Source organism: Salvelinus namaycush, chromosome 10 (genome assembly GCF_016432855.1).
Source record: "Salvelinus namaycush isolate Seneca chromosome 10, SaNama_1.0, whole genome shotgun sequence".
Taxonomy (NCBI): domain Eukaryota; kingdom Metazoa; phylum Chordata; class Actinopteri; order Salmoniformes; family Salmonidae; genus Salvelinus; species Salvelinus namaycush.
Window position 1 is genome coordinate 40,907,922 of NC_052316.1, and position 25,802 is coordinate 40,933,723.

At 43.2% G+C, this 25,802-nt stretch overlaps 1 protein-coding gene across 1 annotated transcript; it reads right to left on the bottom strand.

The window, feature by feature from the left end:
- Window positions 1–146: 146 nt before the first annotated feature.
- Window positions 147–20,218, bottom strand: alg6 (ALG6 alpha-1,3-glucosyltransferase). Its single transcript, XM_039002870.1, has 14 exons — window positions 20,036–20,218; window positions 19,626–19,710; window positions 19,424–19,513; window positions 19,178–19,266; window positions 18,516–18,598; window positions 18,294–18,358; window positions 16,347–16,532; window positions 12,979–13,114; window positions 10,228–10,313; window positions 8,996–9,080; window positions 8,842–8,912; window positions 7,467–7,535; window positions 2,402–2,594; window positions 147–712 (listed from the first exon to the last, which is right to left on the bottom strand). The coding sequence occupies exons 1-14, from the start codon at window positions 20,115–20,117 to the stop codon at window positions 509–511; spliced, it is 1,524 nt and encodes a 507-aa protein (XP_038858798.1). The 5' UTR covers window positions 20,118–20,218; the 3' UTR covers window positions 147–508.
- Between the last annotated feature and the right edge of the window lie 5,584 nt (window positions 20,219–25,802).

Genomic DNA, 25,802 nt, shown 5'->3' on the forward strand with positions numbered 1-25,802 from the left:
TGGCTCATTATTGTCTGGCTACAACATACCACAACACTTACCACCAGTGATTGAGCTAGCTTGGAGAAGATGGACACTTTGAGGATTTTATTGAAACATCGAGTCTGTGCTGGCAATATGGCTGTAAAATAAGGGTTAATCAAGAATTCATATCAGGTGATTTTATTTTAAGACAAATACTCTATTGGTACAAAATAAATGTAATGCTGTTACATTTGAAAATATTGAAAAACAGTCAAGTAAAAAATAATCATGCTTGATGTACATAATTAGGCATTGACAAAACAGCAACCATTCATGTTGACAGGAGGGTTCTCTCGAGAATAAAGATTCTGAATGATTGGCCCTAGACTGGTAGTTGGTCCATGAGCCTTATTGGTCTTTGGTGCTCATTGACTGAAGCACTTTGCTTAGTTCGTTTGTCTGTTGGGTGGTAACTACCCAGTTCTGTTTTTCCACCCTAATAATTACTCAGTTATCATCTGGCCCCTACCTCCCTAATGATTACTCAGTTACTTTTCTTCTGGTTCTTCCTCACAGATTGTGGCGGCTCGGCGATCTGGACAATGTTGAAGTAGAGGAGGAGGCCCAGGAAGTGTAGGTAGGAGAACACAGACACCAGGAGGGGAAACAAATCGGGCAGCTGGGCCGGAGGGGCCAGCGCCACGCTCATAAAGCTCAAACCAGCCATGGCCGTGATGGAGAAATAGAACTGCAGGAGAGATGGACAGAGAGTTCAGTTCATTCTTTTTCAAGGGAGTTAAGCCATCACAGGATATAAGCCAAGAGCCAAGTCCCCCTCTCAGCCCAGAAGTGGGGCTCAAAATTCGATATAAATTCCAGTCAAATCAGAAAGTGAATTTGACATGGTATTCAAATTGTTTATCTATTTAGATGGGCTTAATTAAAGCATTTCCTTGGCCCAAGTCATAACTATTCAAACTAGACCAGACTGGGGGGAAAAAATTTAGACCTCACATGACCATCCATCCCTCAATCACAAGCTGACGTTTATTTTAGCCCCGACCGGTGCGTCCAGAACGGAAAGGCAAACAGTGTTAGTAGCAGGATCAACATGAACACGTCTATTTGGGACCTGCGGACCCAGGGATTAGTGAGGGTAGGCGTCGTAAGCACCTCCGTATGAGACCAACCCCATGAAACCCTAGCCCCATCACTGGGCCTCCTTATTTACGCCTCTTGTGTAAATAAATGTATCTAAGCAAACCTGTGTTAATGACTCTATAAAAAGACACCTTCCTTCTGATCTCACACAGCTCTGTCTGGTGGCGGTGTCTGGCTACGTCCCCATACCCTATAGAGTGCACAACCTTTGACCAGGGCCCATCCTATTCTCTCTGTAGAGCCCTATGGGGCCTCTAGTCAAAAGTAGTGCAGTATATAGGGAATAGGGTGCTATTTGGGATCCCCCTGCCCATATGTCACTAAAGGAGTGGATGGTGCAGAGCTGGCCAGGGCCAGGCACTTCAGAGATGCCTGTAACTTAAATAAGTGATAAATAATACTTGGGCCTGGCAGTGGCTTTCATCTGGCAGATAGCATAGCGGTTAAGCGTGTTGGGCCATTAACTGAAAGGTTGCTGGTTTGAATCCCAGAGCCGGCAAGGTGGAAAAATCTGCCGTTCTGCCCTTGAGCAAGGAAGTTAACCCCCAACAACAACTGCTCCCTAAGCGCACATTTCGGTTGAATGCATTCAGTTGTGCAAATGACAAGGTATCCTCTTTCCCATCCCAGACAGCCTACACAGCTTACAGTACAGTGGCACATGGTCTTTATTTATACAGTTGGAGAGATATCTATATCTTCTCACGCTGATGCCATTCAGGTTAGAGCCGCCGTGCTCCAGTATGTAGATACCACTTAAGACTATTAGAAACACCAGCCATAGAGACAGGCTGCTATGAAATCACTGACAACAACCTGATTGCCAGTTAATAGAGGACCACAATGGAAAGTCTTGACTTTGTGTATATAATCCTCTGTCATTTTGGTACATGTATTTTTTTGCCTGATGTGGCCTCTTTGTGTATTTAAAATTGTCATAAAATCTAATTCAGCTCATCTCCCTACTAACTTGTGTAAAGAAAAGATTACTAGACAGACAACATTGCAACTATCTTCCTGGTAAAGCAAACTGGGTCACACTTTATTTGGATAGTCTGGATTTTTCATCATCATACGATAAGGGTTAAGGTTAGGATAACGGCGAGGGTTAGTTGAAATGTTACTGATTAGTCTGTAGAGCATCTACAGATGTACTATCCAAATAAAGAGTTTGCTTTGCAATCTGATACATTTCTTGCTATGAATGAATGATGACAGGCATATGGGGTAGTGCAATGTGAAAGGGAATTTGTTTACACCACCAGTCCACACTTACTTTCCACTTGATGACTCTGCCGAGGTCCATGCGGGGCATGCAGATGAGGAGGCGGCGGTAGGGCCCCAGACGCAGCTTGTCCTCTGAGCAGTGCTCAAGGGCTAAGAGCAGGTAGACGGAGAAGAACAGGAAGGCCAGGGAGGTGACCACGTACGGCACCAACAGACCATCCTTCAGAAACAACGGCAGCATACTGCAGAGGGAGGGGAGGACGGGGAGGGAGAGAGTACAAGAACAATGTAGCCCAAAACACAGCTGTACTAGGGCCTACTTAAATCAAACAAAACCCCACCTATTCATTGGCAAAACACCTAAAAAAAATGTTATAAATACATACTTTGCCAATCTAACAAACCCAGTGCATTCAGATGCTCTTATAATAACTGCTTAAGCAACCATTTGACTAAATTATGCAACTATGTCTTCAATTTACACAAACAAGCTGTACACTATATACAGTGCATTTGGAAAGTATTCAGACCCCTTGACTTTTTCCAAAACATTTTACGTTAGCCTTATTCTAAAATGTATTATTGTTTTTCCCCCCTCAATCTACACATAATAACAAAGCAAAATGTTTTTATTTTTTATTTTTGCAAATGTATTCAAAATAAACTATCACATTTTACAAAAGTATTCAGACCCTTCACTTAGTACTTTGTTGAAGGACCTTTGGCAGCAATTACAGCCTTGAGTCTTCTTGGGTATTGAGGCACACCTGTATTTGGGGAGTTTCTCCTATTCCTCTATGCAGATCTTCTCAAGCTCTGTCAGGTTGGATGGGGAGCGTTGCTGCACAGCTATTTTCATGTCTCCAGAGATGTTTGATTGGGTTCAAGTCATTCAGAGACTCGTCTCGAAGCCACTCCTGTGTTGTCTTGGCTATGTGCTTAGGGTCGTTGTCCTGTTGGAAGGTGAACCTTCGCCCTCAATCTGAGGTCCTGAGCACTCTGGAGCAGGTTTTCATCAATGATCTCTCTGTACTTTGCTCCTTTCATCTTTGCCTTAATCCTGACTAGTCTCCCAGTCCCTGCCACGTAAAAACATCCACACAGCATGATGCTGCCACCATGCTTCACTGTAGGGATGGTGCCAGGGTTCCTCCAGACGTGACGCTTGGCATTCAGGCCAAAGAGTTCAATCTTGGTTTCATGATCTGAGAGTCTTTAGGTGCCTTTTGACAAAATCCAAGCGGGCTGTCATGTGCATTTTACTGAGGAGTGGCTTCCGTCTGGCCACTCTACCATAAAGGCCTGATTGGTGGAGTGCTGTAGAGATGGTTGTTCTTCTGGAAGGTTCTCCCATCTCCACAGAGGAACTATGGAGCTCTGTCAGAGTGACCATCGGGTTCTTGGTCACCTCGCTGAGCAAGGCCCTTCTCCCCCGTTTACTCAGTTTGGCTGGGCGGCCAGCTCTAGGAAGAGTCTTGGTGGTTCCAAACTTCTTCCATTTTAAGAATGATGGAGGCCACTGTGTTCTTGGGGACCTTCTATGCTGCAGAGAGCTTTTGTACCCTTCCCCAGATCTGTGCCTTGACGCAATCCTGTCTTGGAGCTCTATGGACAATTCCTTCAACCTCATGGCTTGATTTTTGCTCTGACATGCACTGTCAACTGTGGGACATTATATAGACAGGTGTGTGCCTTTCCAAATCATGTCCAATTAATTGAATTTACCACATGTGAACTCCAATCAATTTGTAGAAACATCTCAAGGATGATCACTGGAAACAAAATGCACGTGAGCTCAATTTCGAGTCTCATAGCAAAGGGTCTGAATACTTATGTAAGGTCTCTTTTATTTTTAATACATTTGCAAAAATGTCTTAATCTGTTTTTGCTTTGTCATTATGAGGTATTGTGTGTAGATTGTTTGTTTATTTTTTTCATCAAATTTAGAATAAGGCTGTAACGTCACAAAATGTGGAAAAAGTCAAGGGGTCTGAATACTGTATACTGAAGGCACTGTATACAAAAGTATGTGGACACCCCTTCAAATTAGTGAATTCAGCAATTTCAGCCACACCCGTTGCTGACAGATTGAGCACACAGCCATGCAATCTCCATAGACAAACATTGACAGTAGACTGGCCTTACCAAAGATCTCAGTGACTTTCAACGTGGCACCGTCATAGGATGCAACCTTTCCAACAAGTCAGTTTATCAAATGTCTAACCTGCTGGAGCTGCCCCAGTCAACTGTACAGTCATGGCCAAAAGTTTTGAGAATGACACAAATATTACTTTTCAGAAAGTCTGCTGCCTCAGTTTGTATGATGGCAATTTGCATATACTCCAGAATGTTATGAAGAGTGATAAGATGAATTGCAAAGTCCCTCTTTGCCGTGCAAAAGGACCAGCTGACATCATGTCAGTGATTCTCTCGTTAACACAGGTGTGAGTGTTGACGAGGACAAGGCTGGAGATCACTCTGTCATGCTGATTGAGTTCAAATAACAGACTGGAAGCTTCAAAAGGAGGGTGGTGCTTGGAATCATTGTTCTTCCTCTGTCAGCCATGATTACCTGCAAGGAAACACGTGCCGTCATCAATGCTTTGCACAAAAAGGGCTTCACAGGCAAGGATATTGCTGCCAGTAAGATTGCACCTAAATCAACCATTTATCGGATCATCAAGAACTTCAAGGAGAGCGGTTCAATTGTTGTGAAGAAGGCTTCAGGTTACCCAAGAAAGTCCAGCAAGTGCCAGGACTGTCTCATAAAGTTGATTCAGCTGTGGGATCGGAGCACCACCAGTACAGAGCTTGCTCAGGAATGGCAGCAGGCAGGTGTGAGTGCATCTGCACGCACAGTGAGGCGAAGACTTTTGGAGGATGGCCTGGTGTCAAGAAGGGCAGCAAAGATACCATTTCTCTCCAGGAAAAATATAAGGGACAGACTGATATTCTGCAAAAGGTACAGGGATTGGACTGCTGAGGACTGGGGTAAAGTCATTTTCTCTGATGAATCCACTTTCCGATTGTTTGGGACATCCGGAAAAAAGCTTGTCCGGAGAAGACAAGGTGAGCGCTACCATCAGTCCTGTGTCATGCCAACAGTAAAGCATCCTGAAACCATTCATGTGTGGGGTTGCTTCTCAGCCAAGGGAGTGGGCTCACTCACAATTTTGCCTAAGAACACAGCCATGAATAAAGAATGGTACCAACACATCCTCTGAGAGCAACTTCTCCCAACCATCCAGGAACAGTTTGGTGACGAACAATGCCTTTTCCAGCATGATGGAGCACCTTGCCATAAGGCAAAAGTGATAACTAAGTGGCTCCGGGAACAAAACATCGATATTTTGGGTCCATGGTCAGGAAACTCCCCAGACCTTAATCTCATTGAGAACTTGTGGTCCATCCTCAATAGGCGGGTGGACAAACAAAAACCCACAAATTCTTGCAAACTCCAAGCATCGATTATGCAAGAATGGGCTGCCATCAGTCAGGCTGTGGCCCAGAAGTTAATTGACAGCATGCCAGGGCGGATTGCAGAGGTCTTGAAAAAGAAAGGTCAACACTGCAAATATTGACTCTTTGCATCAACTTCATGTAATTGTCATAAAAGCCTTTGACACGTATTAAATGCTTGTAATTATACTTCAGTATTCCATAGTAACATCTGGCAAAAAATATCTAAAGACACTGAAGCAGCAAACTTTGTGGAAATTAATATTTGTGTCATTCTCAAAACTTTTAGCCACGACTGTAAGTGCTGTTATTGTGAAGTGGAAACGTCTAGGAGCAGCAATGGCTCAGCCGCGAAGTGGTAGGCCACACAAGCTCACAGAACGGGACCACCGAGTGCTGAAAGCGCGTAAAAAATAGTCTGTCCTCGGTTACAACACTCACTACCAAGTTCCAAACGGCCTCTGGAAGCAACGTCAGCACAATAACTTTTCGTCGGGAGCTTCATGAAATGGGTTTCCATGGCTGAGCAGCCGCACACAAGCCTAAGATCATGCGCAATGCCAAGCGTCGACTGGAGTGGTGTAAAGCTCGTCGCCATTGGACTCGGGAGTATCACTGAAAATGCATTCTCTGGAGTGATGAATGACGCTTCACCATCCGGCAGGCCGATGGACAAATCTGTTAAGTTTGGTGGAGGAATAATGGTCTGGGCCTGTCTTTCATAGTTTGAGCTAGGCCCCTTAGTTCCAGTGAAGAGAAATCTTAACACTACAGTATACAATGACATTTTAGACGATTCTGTGCTTCCAACTTTGTGGTAACAGTTTTTTGGGAAGGTCCTTTCCTGTTTCAGCATGACAATTCCCCGTGCACAAAGCGAGGTCCAGACAGAAATGGTTTGTCGAGATTGGTGTGAAAGACCTTGACTGGCCTGCACAGAGCCCTGACCTCAACCCCATCAAACACCTTTGGGATGAATTGGAATGCCGACTGCGAGCCAGGCCTAATCGCCTGACCTCACTAATGCTCTTGTGGCTGGATGGAAGCAAGTCCCTGCAGAAATGTTCCAACATCTAGTGGAAAGCCCTCCCAGAAGCGTAGAGGCTGTTATAGCAGGTGTCCACATATTTTTGTCATGTAGTGTATGTCTTCAACAATGGGTGGAGTGGAGATGCACAATGTGAGCCATGCCAGTTCGACAGGATAACAGGCCCACAGAATGCCCTGCTGTCCCTATACAAAACATGCTTAGAGAAGAGGTATGTTGACTATGCAGTGTAATCCAGATATCCCTACACTAAACCACGCACACAACAATTAGTACTACCGGAAGAATTTAACAATAGCTGGGGTGAAAGTTAGTACTACTAACTTAGTAGTCAGCTTCACCCCCTCTCTTCTCTGACTGCTACCTTTACAATGACTACATTTTATATTTTCTTGACTCTTCACAAATAAAATCATCCAAAGAATATCAACACAAATTCATCTGGCAAAGCATCCTATACTTTTTGAGAATTTCCTCTAACAGCGATTTATTTTTTGGGGTTACATTTAATGTACAAGATTTTACTTTTCGAACAGTTTCTCCTATGACCTTTAACCTGGTCTGTTATTATTGGTCCACTATAGTTTCCCCTACTGTATCTTCCTACCTGAAGGTGGAAGCCTGTAGAAACCAGATGGCTGGCAGAGGAAGGTCATTCAGTAGCAGGCAGACTGGCCTAGAGGCAGAAAGAAAAGAGGGAGGTCATTCAGTAGCAGGCAGACTGGCCTAGAGGCAGACAGAAAAGGTTACACACACTTGAATTATACACACTTTATTTAACAACATGGCCTCTGGTCAAAAGTAGTGCACCATATAAGGAATAGGGTGCCTTCAGAGGCAGCCCATCGCTCCCCAGGCTTCTAATTACAGAAGTACTCTTTGCGTGCAGTGGTTTGAACCAAAATTGTTTTTCAATTGTTTCGTTCTGAACAGAAGCATTATTTTTTTCTGTTTCGTTCCACTGTTCCAAAATAAAGTTCTGGACCGGTCAAACCAAAAAAATGTGCCGGTTTATATCATTCCTTTTTACATTAGCTCGACATTCAATTACTTCACCAATCACTGCGAATAGAGCAGCTTGCTATGGAGCAGGAAAGTTATAGTTGTTTTAGCCTAGGCAGCTGATAGTGCATGGGCGCTATCAGCTGTCTAGGCTATGGCTGTTTAGATGCGCGATGGACAGACAAGTGTAGGGCACGATATGCAAATTACATTTTGCGTGTGGGGAGAGACCGAGAGGGTGGAGGAGGAGGCTTGGCTTGAAACGCTGGGCATCTTTTTATGACATGCATTATCTGAATTAGGCTCACAGAATTATACCTATGGAGTAGCAGATTCTACGGAGGAACTTTTAATGTCTTTGGACTTCCGAGAGTTGGCATAACGTTGGACCAGAGCTAGCTAACAAGCTTGTGTGTGAAGGCTTTGCATAGGTGCCTCGTGGGACCCCCAGAAAATGCCCGGAACATGAAAGAACGTTAAAAGGTTCCTATGCTTTTAAAATTAAAGTTCTGTTCCAGAACAGCATAGATCACTTTCATTCCCAGTTATAATTCTGTTCCCACAATAAAAATATAAAAAAGAACTTCTATTCCCTGAACCGGTTCCAACTCCTGTTTGTATGTCCAGTTACACCCATTCCTATAGTCCCAATAATTGATTCACCACAAACAACGCCCTCCTTCTCTTCGCCACTTCCTCCCTAAGCCCTGACATGCATTACTGATTGATTCAGGGACAGACATGTGGGAGATATAACTCAATAGTTAATAAAGCAACAATCAGCCTAATTTAGATGAATAGATCAGCAAAATCTGTAACCAAATCCCACCGCGCAGTAAAACCTAGATAGCCTAGCGATTACAGCTGCCTGTTGCTTTTTATATACTGCACTGCAGTCGGTGAGGTAAATGATTAGGAACTGCAGGCAGGAAGGCACACACTCATGCAAACACACACTCCTAATCCTCCCCTCTACTCACAAGGCAGGCAGGAGGATTGATTTCTCGTGGACTTGAAAGGAGAAGAGGAAGAATGCCAGAGACGAGTTGACCTGAAATGACATTTTACACAGGTTGGCATTACATCATTCTCTGTTATCAAACATCAGTAAACTGTACAAAAATACTCACTTACCAAGGCAAGTTTGAACTGCCACAATGTAGGTTTCATCAAAAGTTTTATAGATGAAGGTAGGATAGCCAGGAGAGTGGTGGTCAAACTGAAAACAAAACAAAAACAATAATAATGTAATCCATCAACTATGATCAATCTGACCAAACAGTGAAGGGCCCAGCCCTGAAACCTAACCCTCTGGGTTAAACTGAACCGTGCGGCTGCTCTGCTGCAGGCTTGTTTTAACCCAGCCTGGTCAAAGCATAAGACCCCAGCTATGTGGGAAATGTACCAAATACTGTCTCCGCTTAGGGCACCCCAGCATTAGTTTAACCCTTCAATTGTCACTCACGGGATAGAGACACAGGAAAGGAGGGGGGCCAGGGAGGTACCTCCACTCCGACTGAAGGGGTAGGGTAGGGCAGCTGTATCAGGCCTAAAGGGCCCTTGGGGAGAGGGGTATCGAGACCCCCAACATGGGGCAAGAGGGGTGTGCTAGGGAGGTGGGGGGGTCATGGTGATTTTGGGATACAGTTTCCAGATACCGTCCCACAGGTGATCCATCCTGACATTTCCGTTGAGACATTTTACAAAAACGTAGTAGTAACAAGCATATACATAAATACATGATCCCGTAGTCCACTTCTATTGTAACGAGGAGTGATCCATTGTTTTATGACACATTCTACAGCAAGGTATCCCTCCCCTAAAACATATCTATATTCACCCATGGCCAAAAAGCTCTAGTGTTTTAATTTGTTTTAAATACACTACAGTCTTAGAAGTCCCAGTTAAATCCTGGTCTTAACAGTCGGGCAGAAACGTGTCCATCCTGTGTAGAGTGCACACAGCACCCCTAAATATAGCCCCATAGGTTATTCAAGCACGTACCACCATGACAACATGAAAAGGGTTCTATGACTGACTGACTGTGTAGCATCTTCTCATTCATAAGGACCTTGGAGGAGAATCAGCTTTGACTGGAATAACACCTCATGTCAACACAGAGAAGTTAGCTAACTGCTGTTTCTCAAATAGTTTCTACTGACATTCCAAATCTGAAATCTCATCAGCAGATTTCCAATAGTTGTCAGATTGACCATAGCAGCTGGTAGTGATCAGTATTCAAGGGATAATCTTGTTTTCACTCCGCAAGAGAGCATGAGATGGAGAGCGTGAGATGGAGAGCGAGAGATGGAGATGGAGAGCGAGCGATGGAGAGTGAGAGATGGAGAGCGTGAGAGGGGGATTACCTGAAGTAGAGCTGGGTATCAGTGGACAGGATGGTCTTGATCTTTATCAGGACATTCAAGCTGCACCACGTGTTGGCCACTTTATCCTGTCAACACACTTTAACCTGTCAACACACTTTATCCTGTCAACACACTTTAACCTGTCAACTCACACACACTTTTTAATAAGAAAATAAATACGTTTCATAGCTCACTTCCTATAACGATGCAGAACCAATAGGTTGATCATATTCCTTTTTGTTAATGAAGTGTTTATTATCGATGTGAATAATTTAAATGAGTTATAAAACTCATTACAAGGGTTTTAAATTTAGAAAACCACACATGGTATGACAGTACGCTGCTTTAAAAAGCATTCGGTTTTGAAGAGAAGGCTAATAAGTGGCATTGCTCCAAGTAATAATTTCCCAACTGAAAGTGCAATAAGAATTCCTTCTTTGCATTCCACAGTGTATTTGTACAGGAGCGCTTCGGAAAGTATTACCAGCCTCATAAATCGCCTGTCAGGTCATATGGAACGGGATGTCACTAGAAGCTATGCACTTTCTGTAAACTTGGGGACACAGGGTTAAATGTTCAGAGATAATCACATTACGATAATTTCTGCATTCTTCGGCACATTCAGACCACCCCATAGAAGAACACAGTGTGTCCACCCACCACACCACCCAAGGCATAGTTATAACCATTGGGAAACAGATCCAAACTGTCAGCCTTAACGACGGTCTTTGTGGTTGGGGTAGCTAGCAAGAAATGGAGGAAGGAGGACTGACCGTGTGATTTAAGGCCTTAGCAGTTGTTCTAAGATCAGATGTTAAGGCCCCCTGCTGCTTCTACTGGCTGTGATATGACACAAAGTAGAAATACAATGCATAGATCACTGTAGTCTAATCATGTCTCGTAATAGTGTGGTCTTTTCTATAGGGTGAATTTCTATGCGGTCCACTGGGCTTGCTACAGCTGCTCAGAGCACAGCTGTGTGTGTGTGGAGGTTACAGACAGGCCCATTCAGCAGGCTGTCCGTCCTGCAGACGTCGAGGCCCCATCTCTCCTCAAACACCCCCCTGTAGCCCCCCCGAATAACGACCCTATCGGAATGTCCTCCAACGCCGCCTCGGCTGAGAGCTACACGGGAACCTGGGGTTCGGCTGCAAATGTGGGTAAGTGCCGATGGCGGCACTCTTCACCTATAAGCTAGCTTGGAATTTCATAGGCTGCAGCATTTGGTGCCATTTTTGTGAAGCAGGAAAACAGACGGTCAGAGTGCTGCGTGGTGGGTAAACGTACAACTTACCCTCCTCACCCCCTCAACCTCCCCCACCACCTCTTCTCGCCCTGTCTGCTTGTCCCAGTCCGGCTTCTGCTTACGTGCACAATTTCACAATTAGTTCAGGCAGGCTTCTCCTGGAGACCCTCGCACCACAGGGTATAGAGTCACCCACACTTTGTGTATTATGTTTGTATCGTTTCATAAATAAATAACTGTCAGGCATACTGCCAGCCTGACCAACCTCACATAGCCTTTTGGGGGAGGGGGGGGTTATTTGTAACATTTCTACCGATATTTCCCTAAAAAATACTTTACCCAAGAGTATAATGATATATCCCATTGACTGATCGTGGTTTTTCAGATCCCCTAACAATGCAGTTTGCAGGTCCATCGGAACCCTGATATTATGACATAACAACCATTCCTGACTCCAAAAGCTAGCCACCGTTGAACAATACCAGAAAATAAATTTTATTGATTCTGTTTCCTTGTGACAAGAGACTGCACAAGGCTGACTGTTTAATTTTCAATTACTTCTCACATCACCGCACCTTGGGGAATGGGTGCAGGACACAGCGGGCACAGGGCAGGCTTCCAAAACTAGAGCAGCTGGCCTTGGCCTCTGAGCTGCCAACCACCTCTACACCGCCCCCCGTAACGGTGTTACCTCAGCAGCTCAACCATGACATGCTTTCAATATGTTCTAACTAATGTCCCCAGTGAGAGTCATCGCTGTCCATCAGTTTTTCATTTCCCCCCTCTGCACCTCTCCTCCTGTGTGGCTTTGCTGTGTGTACATACACGCGTGTAAGTTCACTTTTCAAGGACGCAGCAGTTTAGCTGCCAACGTTTTGCACAACGAATGGATGCACTCTGACATGCATATTGTTGGCCCTTGGCACTGAACCACGCATCACACGGCTAAAACATGGCCATGCAATGATGTGCTGAAAAGACTCTGGCAGTAAATGTGTTAGATTTATCTTTACCCCCCAGTCACTACGACCCCCCCCCCTGAGATAGAGCGAACCTGATCTTCTGACCTTTCACCATTTTATTCCTCTGTTTTCTTTGATCCTGCAGGGGATCCATTTCCAATTGGCTAAGCACAGAGGAATTGATGGAGGGTAGCAGGTTGTGTGTGTGTGTGTGTGTGTGTCTCTCTCTCTGTGTGGTGTGTGTGTAAGAGCATGTAGGCTGTGAAGAACAGGAGGCGCAGCGTACCACTCCTGTCTACGAGGGCAGCACTTTGTTGACTACCATAAACCTCCTCGTCTTTCTAACACCAACTGATTTCGACTTGGCAGATAGTATGGTCTCTCAAGATTGGGCTGTGGGTGGAGAACCTGGTTTGGGTTACTCTGTTGGTCTCCAGAACATTCTCCATGCTTTAGGTGACTCACGTCGTAGAATGTTAGGGAAACCACTTGACTTGATAATATGACTAATTGTCTTGAACACTGAAAGCTTTTTGTACGTACCTCGAATAGGCCTCGCCCCACAGGGAAAAGGCGGTGCACCACCTGCAGGACCTGGCCAGGGTCAGACAGGAAGGGCAGCCAGCAGAGGGCAAAGGTCACCAGGACTGTTACAGCGATCTTGACTAGCAGGAACAGCCTGGGTGGGTGGTGGATGAGAAAACAAATGATAAAGTACACTGAACTTTTGAAACTGTCAAATACCCAAAACATAAACTTACAAACTGTCTAAGATATCCAAAACTGGCTACATTGATATGTACAGTGCAGTGAAACATGATCATTCATATTGTCAACAGTATTAAATGGCTGAATTTCACATCTCTCGCATCACAACAGCTGTGAGTGGAACTATGCACCTCCCAAGTTAGTCAATATATGTTGGGAAAACCATGCGTCAGCTAAAAGTCTTTCACAGTAGGTCAGCTGTAGTAGCTGTGTGGCGGTAAAGTTGCACACACAGGAACAGCCGAGGAGCTTGGGCATGGCCATAATGTCATCTGGACATATCTTCCCCCGCCCATCTAATCTAACTATCCATTAGCCCTTGGTACATTGTTACTAGATAAACAAATGCGGGGACACTAGAAACAGTCATCCAATCTGATTGCCTCGCCTCAGTAACTCTGCTACTCTGTTTTGGAGAAAATGTAGACTACTTTATGGGGCCATGTTTTGTGGGAAGGACTATACAGACTTTTCTGGCTTGCAAACCGACTAGCGGTAACTGTAACCTAAACCAAACCCTTAACCCTGACCTAATTTTAACCAATTCTGAAATTAAATATTGATTTGCATTTCAGAAAAGTCTGCATAGCCCTTTCCATGTTTTGTCCACTGCCTACAGAAAATGTTTGATTCTGGGTATTACTTTAAAAACAATCATGCTGATTCAGTGAATGATGAATATAATATAATCTGATGTTTAATGCTTTTGGGAGGGATCTTAGACCATTCCTCCATACAGAATACTTCCTTGATATCCTTTATCTGCGCTTATGGACTGCCCTCTTCAATTCACAGACCGAGTTTACCTTGTATCTTTATTTACCTTTTATTTCAATATTTGCATTCTATGCACACTCACAGGGCTCTACACACACACACTCCATCATCTTCTGACTCATAATGACATAATGACACATAATATGCACATACAGTACCAGTGAAAAGTTGACACACCTGCTCATTCAATGTTTTTTCTTTATTTTTTTACTATTTTCTACATTGTAGAATAATAGTGAAGACATCAAAACTATGAAATAACACATATGGAATCATGTAACAAAAAAAGTATTAAACAAATCAAAAGTAGCGACCCTTTGCTTTGAGAGCTTTGCACACTCTTGGCATTCTCTCAACCAGCTTCACCTGGAATGCTTTTCCAACAGTCTTGAAGGAGTTCCCAAATATGCTGAGCACTTGTTGGCTGCTTTTCCTTCACTCTGCGGTCCAACTCATCCCAAACCATCTCAACTGGGTTGAGGTCGGGTGATTGTGGAGGCCAGGTCATCTGATGCAGCACTCCATCACTCTCCTTCTTGGTCAAATAGCCTGGAGGTGTGTTTTGGGTCATTATCCTGTTGTAAAACAAATGATAGTCCTACTAAGCGCAAACCAGATGGGATGGCGTATCGCTGCAGAATGCTGTGGTAGCCATGCTGGTTAAGTGTGCCTTATTCTAAATAAATCACTGACAGTATCACCAACAAAGCACCCCATACCATCACACCTCCTCCTCCATGCTTCACGGTGGGAACCACACATGCGGAGATAATCTGTTCACCTACTCTGTCTCTCACGAGAGTTTTTGTGAGGACAGATTTCCACCGGTCTAATGTCCATTGCTCTTGTTTCTTGACCCAAGCAAGTCCCTTCTTCTTATTGGTGTTCTTTAGTAGTGGTTTCTTTGCAGCAATTCGACCATGAAGGCCTGATTCACAAAGTCTCCACTGAAAGGTTGATGCGTCTGTTACTTCAACTCTGTGAAGCATTTATTCGGGCTGCAATTTCTGAGGCTGGTAACTCTAATGAACTTATCCTCTGCAGCAGAGGTAACTCTGGGTCTTCCTTTCCTGTGGCGGTCCTCATGAGAGCCAGTTTCATCATAGCGCTTGATGGTTTTTGCGACTGCACTTGAAGAAACTTTCATGAGTTCTTGAAATGTTCAGATTGACTGACCTTCATGTCTTAAAAGTAACGATGGACTGTCGTTTCTCTTTGCTTATTTGAGCTGTTCATGCCATAACAATGGACTTGGTCTTTTACCAAATAGGGCTATTTTCTGTATACCACCCCTACCTTGTCACAACACAACTGATTGGCTCAAACGCATTAAGAAGGAAAGAAATTCCACAAATTAACTTTTAACAAGGCACACCTGTTAATTGAAATGCATTCCAGGTGACTACCTCATGAAGCTGGTTGAGAGAATGCCAAGAGTGTGCCAAGCTGTCATCAAGGCAAAGGGTGGCTACTTTGAAGAATCTCAAATATAAAATACATTGATTTGTTTAACACTTTTTTGGTTACTAAACAATTCCATGTGTTATTTCATAGTTTGTCTTCACTATTATTCTACAATGTAGAAAAATAGTAAAAATAAAGAAAAACCCTTGAATGAGTAGGTGTGTCCAAACTTTTGATTGGTATGGTACATTTATTCTGACTCTACACACACGCACACCCACTCACATTCAAGCTGCTGCTACTGTGTTTATCATATATCCTTTTGCCTAGTCACCTTACCCCTATACATATCTACTTCCATCACTCCAGTATCCCTGAACCTGTATACATGGTATTGGAACTGACTTTTTAAATATTTCCTGTATATAGTATGCTCACTTACTGACTGTATTTCATATTTCTTATTCCTCTTGTGATTATTTTCTCGTAATACATTGTTATTGATTATTGCAATGTTGGGTTTTGAGTTAGCAAGAAAGGCATTTCACAGTACTTGTGCATGTGACATTAAAACTTGAAACAAACCACAGGTTTTCAATGGGGTTCAAGTCCGGTGGATTTTGATGTATGTTTGGGGTTATTGTCTTGCATAAAATGCAAATTAATTACTTAAAAATCATACAATGTGATTTTCTGGATTTATGTTTTAGATTCCGTTTCTCACAGTTGAAGTGTACCTATGATAAAAAATGACAGACCTCTACATGCTTTGTAAGTAGGAAAACCTGCAAAATCGGCAGTGTATCAAATACTTGTTCTCGCCACTGTATATATTTTATAGTCATTTTTGCTCATCGTGTCAATAATTTCAGGTCCCCACTGTATATCATCTCACCACACACACAGTCCCATTCACACAAACCCCCTTAGCCAGGGGTATAAGTCTAAGTCAGCTAACTCACCCTCGGCCTGCCAGGCCCTGCTTGAAACACTTGCCCAGTAAGTAGCAGAAGAAGGGTAGGGAGTGGTAGAGCTCCATCTGTTTGTAGTTGAGGGACAGGACGAAGGCCAGAGAGCCCAGCACGTCCCAGCCCAGCCCCAGACCTACCACACCCCATAGGGCCAGCCCCAGGCTTATACTGTTATATCTGACGCCCAGTTAAAGAATACATAGTCATGATGGTACTGTTACCGGATGCTCTGCTATGCCTCATTCATACAAATCCTGGTCTCCTATCAAACTGCTTCTACCATGATTCATCTCATTTATATTCACACTGGCTTTCACACTGTACAGTGCTTTCTGAAAATATTTCATACCCCTTGACCGTTTCCACATTTTCTTTCATTACAGCCATATTCTAAAATAAATTACAGATTTCTTTCCTTCATCAATATACATACAATACCCCATAATGACAAAGCAAAAACAGTTATTTTTTAAACATTTTTGAAAAAACTGAAATATTACATTTACAAGTATTCAGACCCTTTATTCAGTACTTTGTTGAAGCACCTTTGGCAGCGATCACAGCCTTGAATCTTCTTGGGTATGACGCCACAAGCTTGGCACACCTGTATTTGGGGAGTTTCTCCCATTCTTCTCTGCAGATCCTCTCAAGTTCTGTCGGGTTGGATGGGGAGCGTCTCTCCACAGCTATTTTCAGGTCTCTCCAGGGATGTTTGATCAAGTTCAAATCTGAGCTCTGGCTGGGCCACTCAAAAACATTCAGAGACTTGTCCCGAAGTCAGGCCTGCATTGTCTTGGCTGTGTGCTTAGGGTCGTTGTCCTGTTGAGGTCCCAGTCTGAGGTCCTGAGTGCTCTGGAGCAGGTTCTCATCAAGAATCTTTCTCTACTTTGCTCCGTTCATCTTTCCCTCGATCCTGACTAGTCTCCCAGTCCCTGCCACTGAAAAACATACCCACAGCATGATGCTGCCACCACCATGCTTCACCGTAGGGATGGTGCCAGGTTTCCTCCAGACGTGACGCTTGGCATTCAGGCCAAAGAGTTCAATCTTGTTTCTCAAGATCTGAGTCCTTTAAGTGCCTTTCGACAAACTCCAAGCGGGCTGTCATGTGCTTTTTACTGAGGAGTGGCTTCCGTCTGGCCACTCTATCATAAAGGCCTCATTGGTGGAGGGCTGCAGTGATGGTTGTTCATCTGGAAGGTTCTCCCATCTCCACAGAGGAACTCTGGAGCTCTGTCAGAGTAACCATCGGGTTCTTGGTCACCTCCCTGACCAAGGCCCTTCTCCCCTGATTGCTCAGTTTGGCCGGGCGGCCAGGTCTAGGAAGAGTCTTGGTGGTTCCAAACTTCTTCCATTTAGGAATGATGGAGGCCACTGTGTTCTTGGGGACCTTCAATGCTGCAGAATTTGTTTGGTATCCTTCCCCAGATCTATGGACAATTCCTTCGACCTCATGGCTTGGTTTTTGCTCTGACAAGCACTGTCAACTGTGGGACCTTATAAAGACAGGTGTGTGCCTATCCAAATCATGTCCAATCAATTGAATTTACCACAGGTGGACTCCTAACAAGTTGTAGAAACATCTCAAGGATGATCAATGGAAACAGGATGCACCTGAGCTCAATTTCGAGTCTCATAGCAAAGGGTCAGAATATTTATGTAAATAAGGTATTATTATTTTATTTTTTAAATAAATTTGCAAAAAATTCTAAACCTGTTTTTGCTTTGTCATTATGGGTTATTGTGTGTAGATTTCATGGAAAATTTGTATTTAATCATTTTTAGAATAAGGCTGTAATGTAACAAAATGTGGAAAAAGTCAAGGGGTCTGAATACTTTCCGAATGCACTGCACATGGGATAACAAGAGATGGTCATGATTTTGACATAAGAATAATATGATCCAGTGATAGAAACAGCTTTGGTTTTTAAAGGATACTGGAAATGCCCGTAGTCGATTAGAATAAGACCTGGATAGAGCAGGATACAGAGGACTGTGCAGACCTAGGCAAGAAGAGAACACAACACACATTATAGTGAGACGGGCAGGTAATGCCAATGTAATACAGTATCTTTGTTTTTGTAATTCACAAAACTGAGACTGCACTTATTTTTAGTTACACATCAAATAGAGGGAATGTAAATGTCAATTCTGACATACCTTCTTTTTGTTTGATCCTTCACTGAGGTAAAAACTGTAAAGAACAACAGCAGGAATGTATATCAGCAGATCTGCAACAAGAACTGAGCAAAGATACATATATTCAGTCCCACAAATGAATCACCATGCTCTTCGTTGGTGTCTCACTCCTATGTGATGCTCATCACTCAACCAACAGTCAGTGCGGGGGGTGGGGGGTTCTTTAACCTGTACTATTCTTTAAACTGGCTGTCAGTAGTGTTGATGTGTACTGTTCTTTAACCTGTCTGTGAGCAGCGTCGATGTGTACTGTTCTTTAACCTGTCTCTCAGTTGTGTTGATGTGTACTGTTATTTAACCTGTCTGTCAGTTGTGTTGATGTGTACTGTTATTTAACCTGTCTGTCAGTTGTGTTTATGTGTACTGTTCTTATACCTGTATTTCAGTTGTGTTGATGTGTACTGTTCTTAAACCTGTATTTCAGTAGTGTTGATGTGTACTGTTCTTAAACCTGTATTTCAGTAGTGTTGATGTGTACTGTTCTTAAACCTGTATTTCAGTAGTGTTGATGTGTACTGTTCTTAAACCTGTATTTCAGTAGTGTTGATGTGTACTGTTCTTAAACCTGTATTTCAGTAGTGTTGATGTGTACTGTTCTTTAACCCGTCTGTCAGCAGTCTTACCTGTGGCTCTCATAAACAACTTATGTCCATAGCTTTCATGACCTCGAGACGCATGCAACTCCACCCAGTCTGGGTTTATCAGCTTGGCCCTGCAGGAAAGCACAACATAGTAATATAATAATGATAATAACATTTATAATATATACTGCAGTACTGTGTGCATACATTTTCATACGGATGGCCTCAGCAGGAATCAAACTCATGATCCTGATGTGTGTGTGTGTGTGTGTGTGCCCTCAGACTTACACATGTGCACAGAGCAGGCTGTGGTAGGCTGTGAGAGGGGGATAGTCCAAACCCCAGTAGTTTAGTACGTTGTCTGTAGTGTTGAAGTACCTGAAGGATGAAAACAACATTAAGTTATCCTAACTATTGCTTAGAAACTATATAAAAACACACAAAGATGCAAGACAGGACCATAGGCTATTAGACAGCTGCATAGACCAACCATTCATGAACAGGCAGATTGTATGTCACTTCTTGCCAGTGCCTTTGAGCTTCGTAGTCCCCGAACATGGGTGGTTTGCCTGCCCCTGAAAATAAGAGAAATGGGTGAAAATGCTGCTGAATAATAATAGCTAGCTAGCTATAGCAAATATGCAGAGGACGAGATTACAGTCCTGCTGTTGAACAGTGGCTAGCTAGTAAGCAGACTCGTGTTTATGTCTGTCTAGCAAGCAAATGTGCATAATCATTTCACCAAAATACCGGTTGCATTTTACCACTCAAAATCAACAATTTTACAATGCAAGCTGGCTAGGATTTCTAGCTAACTATGTAGCTATGAAACAGGGCTGTCAGTGAGCCCTGCAGGTGCAACATTAGCATAAAGCTAGCTAGCTATGGTCCACTTCCTACCTGAATAAGAGTTCAAGGATACAGCCCATCTTGCCGTAAGACCGAGCAAAACAGAAATGGACACAAGGCTCCAGTTCTCCATGACCGATACTATAAAACAGCTTTATTATTGGCAACGAAATACTATAATTCTCGATGCATGTTGCAGCTTCCGTGCAGGATTGTTGTTTACACTTCCTGAATACGTCAGCGCAGGCGCTGGCTGATGACGTGTCGTGGTAACGCTCGGTTCTTTTTTGGTCAGAGATGGATGATGCTGACGATAGAGAATATTCGATTTCAATCAAAAGCGGAATAAACCGAAACCGACATTATCACATAATATGTCAATATGCACAAATAGTGACGGAAAGAAGATTGATAGTGAAGGATTTAGCTACTTTGGCTATTTGTTCAAATATGTGATTTGGACATTGAGGGGACCAGTTTTTCCACAAGTAGGCTAACCTATACACTCTTAGAAAAAGGTGCTATCTAGAACCTAAAAGGTTTCTTCGGCTGTCCCCATAGAGGACCCATTGAATAACACTTTTTGGTTCAGGTAGAACCCTTTTGGAGGGTTCCATGTGGAAAAAAACTTTCCACCGAGGGTTCTACCTGTAACCCAAAAGGTTTCTATCTGGAACCAAAAAGGGTTCCACTATGGGGACAGCTGAAGAACCTTTTTGGAACACTTTTTTTTCTAAGGGGCTCCCGAGTGGCTTAGCAGTCTAAGGCACTGCATCTCAGTGCAAGTGGTGTCACTCCAGTTCCTGGTTCGAATCCAGGCTGTATCACATCTGGCCGTGATTGCGAGTCCCATAGGGCGGCGCACAATTGGCCCAGCGTCATCAGGGTTTAGCCGGGGTAGGTCGTCATTGTAAATAAGAATTTGTTCTTAACTGACTTGCCTAGTTAAATGAAGGTTAAATAAAAGTAATTGGCCACATGGGCTTAGGCATTTGGTTTGAGGTTACATTAACTAGTAGACAGTAATTTTAGCCATTATTTTGACCCACATGATAAAATAATGCCTATAGTCTAAAACTTCAGTGAGTGCTATGATAAGGCATGATTCTCTATGAAGGATTGACAAACAAGAGAGGTAACAATATGTGACAACAATAGGAGGTAGTTTATGAATATGTAAATGCTGTAGTACAATATCATGTATCACCAAGGTGCTTGTTGTCACCCCCAGTATACTGTCTATCTGCCCAGAGGCACATCCTGTATGACCTTTCAGTCCGGTGACATCTACAACCATGTCTATGTTTCCATTCCGAGGGGTGAGAAGTTGTTGGATGAAACACGTCACTTCTTTGTGGTTCATGTATCAATTATTTATAAATAATAATAACCTTGGACAACTGCTGATTTGCAATGACACTTTCATTACAATGAGAAGCCTATAACTCATTGGTGGCCATTAGTTATTAATACCCTGGTGTGCCAGCTTTACTTTGTCATTTATTGCTTAATCTCTGCGCCTTTTAAATATTCAATAACTGCTGTATCTACATTTACTGTCTATGATCTGGCCTGGCTTGTCACCCCTGCTATAATGCTATAATGAAGGCTTTCCACGTTTTGCTTGACAATGCACTATGTCCAAACTGGCACCCTATTCACTAGTGCACTATATAGGGAATGTCACACCCTGGCCTTAGTTATCTTTGTTTTCATTATTATTTTAGTTAGGTCAGGGTGTGACATGGGGAATGTATGTGTTTTGGTTTGTCTAGGGGTTTGTACGTTTAATGGGTCAGTGTCTTGTCTCGGTGTTTGTATGTCTATGGCTGCCTAGATTGGTTCTCAATTAGAGGCAGCTGTGGTTTATTGTCTCTGATTGAGAGCCATATTTAAGGCAGTCATAGGCATTTGGGTTTTGTGGGTAATTGTCTATGTTGAAAGTTTGTTGCTTGTCTGTGCACTTACGTCATTTAGCTTCACGGTCATTTGGTTTAGTTTGTATTCAGTGTTCGTTTCGTGGTTTCCCTTCTCTCAATAAAAGAGAATGTATTTTGCACACGCTGCGCCTTGGTCCTCTCTCTCACCCATAGACGATCGTGACAGGAAATAGGATGTCATTTCAGTCACAGATCCAGGTTGTTTCTTTACCTTCAGTTTGGAATGATACATGAAGGTAGATAGATAGAGAAATGGATAGATAGATAGAGAAACTGATAGATGGATGGATAGATACAGTTGAAGTCGGAAGTTTACATACACTTAGGTTGGAGTCATTAAAACTCGTTTTTCAACCACTCCACAAATGTCTTGTTAACAAACTATAGTTTTGGCAAGTCGGTTAGGACATCTACTTTGTGCATGACACAAGTAATTTTTCCAGCAATTGTTTACAGACAGATTATTTCACTTATAATTCACTGTATCACAATTCCACTCTGTCAGAAGTTTACATACACTAAGTTGACTGTGCCTTTAAACAGCTTGGAAAATTCCAGAAAATTATGTCATGGCTTTAGAGGCTTCTGATAGGCTAATTGACATCATTTGAGTCAATTGGAGGTGTACCTGAAGATGTATTTCAAGGCCTACCTTCAAACTCAGTGCCTCTTTGCTTGACATCATGGGAAAATCAAAGGAAATCAGCCAAGACCTCAGAAAAAAAATTGTAGACCTCCACAAGTCTGGTTCATCCTTGGGAGCAATTTCCAAATGCCTGAAGGTACCACGTTCATCTGTACAGACAATAGTACGCAAGTATAAACACCATGGGACCACGCAGCCGTCATACCGCTCAGGAAGGAGATGCGTTCTGTCTCCTAGAGATGAACGTATTTTGGTGCGAGAAGTGCAAATCAATCCCAGAACAACAGCAAAGGACCTTGTGAAGATGCTGGAGGAAACAGGTACAAAAGTATCTATATCCACAGTAAAAACAGTCCTATATCGACATAACCTGAAAGGCCGCTTAGCAAGGAAGAAGCCACTGCTCCAAAACCGCCATAAAAATGCCAGTCTACGGTTTGAAACTGCACATGGGGACAAAGATCGTACTTTTTGGAGAAATCTCCTCTGGTCTGATGAAACAAAAATATAACTGTTTGGCCATAATGGCCATTGTTATGTTTGGAGGAAAAAGTGGGAGGCTTGCAAGCCGAAGAACACCTTCCCAACCGTGAAGAACGGGGGTGGCAGCATCATGTTGTGGGAGTGCTTTGCTGCAGGAGGGACTGGTGCACTTCACAAAATAGATGGCATCATGAGGCAGGAAAATTATGTGGATATTTTTTTTTCACCTTTATTTAACCAGGTAGGCTAGTTGAGAATAAGTTCTCATTTGAAATTGCGACCTGGCCAAGATAAAGCAAAGCAGTGTGACACAGACAACAACACAGAGTTACACATGGAGTAAACAATAAACAAGCCAATAACACAATAAACAAGTCAATGACACAGTAGAAAAAAGAAAGTTTACATACAGTGTGTGCAAAAGGCATGAGGAGGTAGGCAATAAATAGGCCATAGGAGCGAATAATTACAATTTAGCAGATTAACACTGGAGTGATAAATGAGCAGATGATGATGTGCAAGTAGAGATACTGGTGTGCAAAAGAGCAGAAAAGTAAATAAAATAAAAACAGTATAGGGATGAGGTAGGTAGATTGGGTGGGCTATTTACAGATGAACTATGTACAGCTGCAGCAATCGCTTAGCTGCTCAGATAGTTGATGTTTAAAGTTGGTGAGGGAAATAAAAGTCTCCAACTTCAGCGATTTCTGCAATTCGGTCCAGTCACTGGCAGCAGAGAACTGGAAGGAAAGGCGGCCAAATGAGGTGTTGGCTTTGGGGATGATCAGTGAGATATACCTGCTGGAACGTGTGCTACGGGTGGGTGTTGTTATCGTGACCAGTGAACTGAGATAAGGCGGAGCTTTACCTAGCATAGACGTATAGATGACCTGGAGCCAGTGGGTCTGGTGACGAATATGTAGCGAGGGCCAGCCAACTAGAGCATACAGGTCGCAGTGGTGGGTGGTATAAGGCGCTTTGGTAACAAAACGGATGGCACTGTGATAGACTGCATCCAGTTTGCTGAGTAGAGTGTTGGAAGCTATTTTGTAGATGACATCGCCGAAGTCGAGGATCGGTAGGATAGTCAGTTTTACTAGGGTAAGTTTGGCGGCGTGAGTGAAGGAGGCTTTGTTGCGAAATAGAAAGCCGATTCTAGATTTGATTTTGGATTGGAGATGTTTAATATGAGTCTGGAAGGAGAGTTTACAGTCTAGCCAGACACCTAGGTATTTATAGTTGTCCACATATTCTAGGTCGTAACCGTCCAGGGTGGTGATGCTAGTCGGGCGGGCGGGTGCGGGCAGCGAACGGTTGAAAAGCATGCATTTGGTTTTACTAGCGTTTAAGAGCAGTTGGAGGCCACGGAAGGAGTGTTGTATGGCATTGAAGCTCGTTTGGAGGTTAGTTAGCACAGTGTCCAAGGAAGGGCCAGAAGTATACAGAATGGTGTCGTCTGCGTAGAGGTGGATCAGGGAATCGCCCGCAGCAAGAGCGACATCATTGATATATACAGAGAAAAGAGTCGGCCCGAGAATTGAACCCTGTGGTACCCCCATAGAGACTGCCAGAGGTCCGGACAACATGCCCTCCGATTTGACACACTGAACTCTGTCTGCAAAGTAGTTGGTGAACCAGGCGAGGCAGTCATTAGAAAAACCAATGCTATTGAGTCTGCCAATAAGAATACGGTGATTGACAGAGTCGATATATTGAAGCAACATCTCAAGACATCAGTCAGGAAGTTAAAGCTTGGTCGCAAATGGGTCTTCCAAATGGACAATGACCCCAAGCATACTTCCAAAGTTGTGGCAAAATGGCTTAAGTTCAACAAAGTCAAGGTATTGGAGTGGCCATCACAAAGCCCTGACCTCAATCCTATAGAAAATGTGTGATTTGTGGGCAGAACTGAAAAAGTGTGTGCGAGCAAGGAGGCCTACAAACCTGACTCATTAATTGAGTGTATGTAAACTTCTGACCCACTGGGAATGTGATGAAAGAAATAAAAGCTGAAAGAAATCATTCACTCTACTAATATTATGACAGTTCACATTCTTAAAATAAAGTGGTGATCCTAACTGACCTAAGACAAGGAATTTTTGCTAGGATTAAATGTTAGGAATTGTGAAAAACTGAGTTTAAATGTATTTGGCTAAGGTGTATGTAAACTTCTGCCTTCAGCTTAAGATGGATAGATGGATGGATGGATAGATAGATAATACTTTTATTTACACCCAAAACATGTGCCACAATGGAATAGAGAAGGCCATGGTTGTGGAGAAGGAGAGGAACCAATGCATCCTTGTGCTTTGCGTGCGAATGCCGCTGGAGTCTATGGTTCTTACTTTACCTATGTTTTCTACCAGTCCAATACAGTGGGGAATGGATGTGGAGAAGGAGAAGAAGATGACGGAATACAGCCTTGTGCCTTAGTTGTCAATGCACTGTAAGCCTTGTCCGTATGGTTATTTCTTTACCCATGTTTTCTACCAATCCTATATAGAGTGGGGAACGGTTGTGGAGAAGGAGATAAAGGAATGAAGTACCCTCATTATCATCATCATCATCCTCATCATCAGGCTGACCAAGGACTGATAATGCTTCTGGACTTTACTGGATGAAGAGATGAATTAAGTAAGTAGCTAAGTAACTCTAACATAGTATCATGACAATAACAACATTGTAATAGCACAATGGCAGTGGACGTTAAAGCAACAACCAGGTATGCAACCATAATAATCATGTTGAA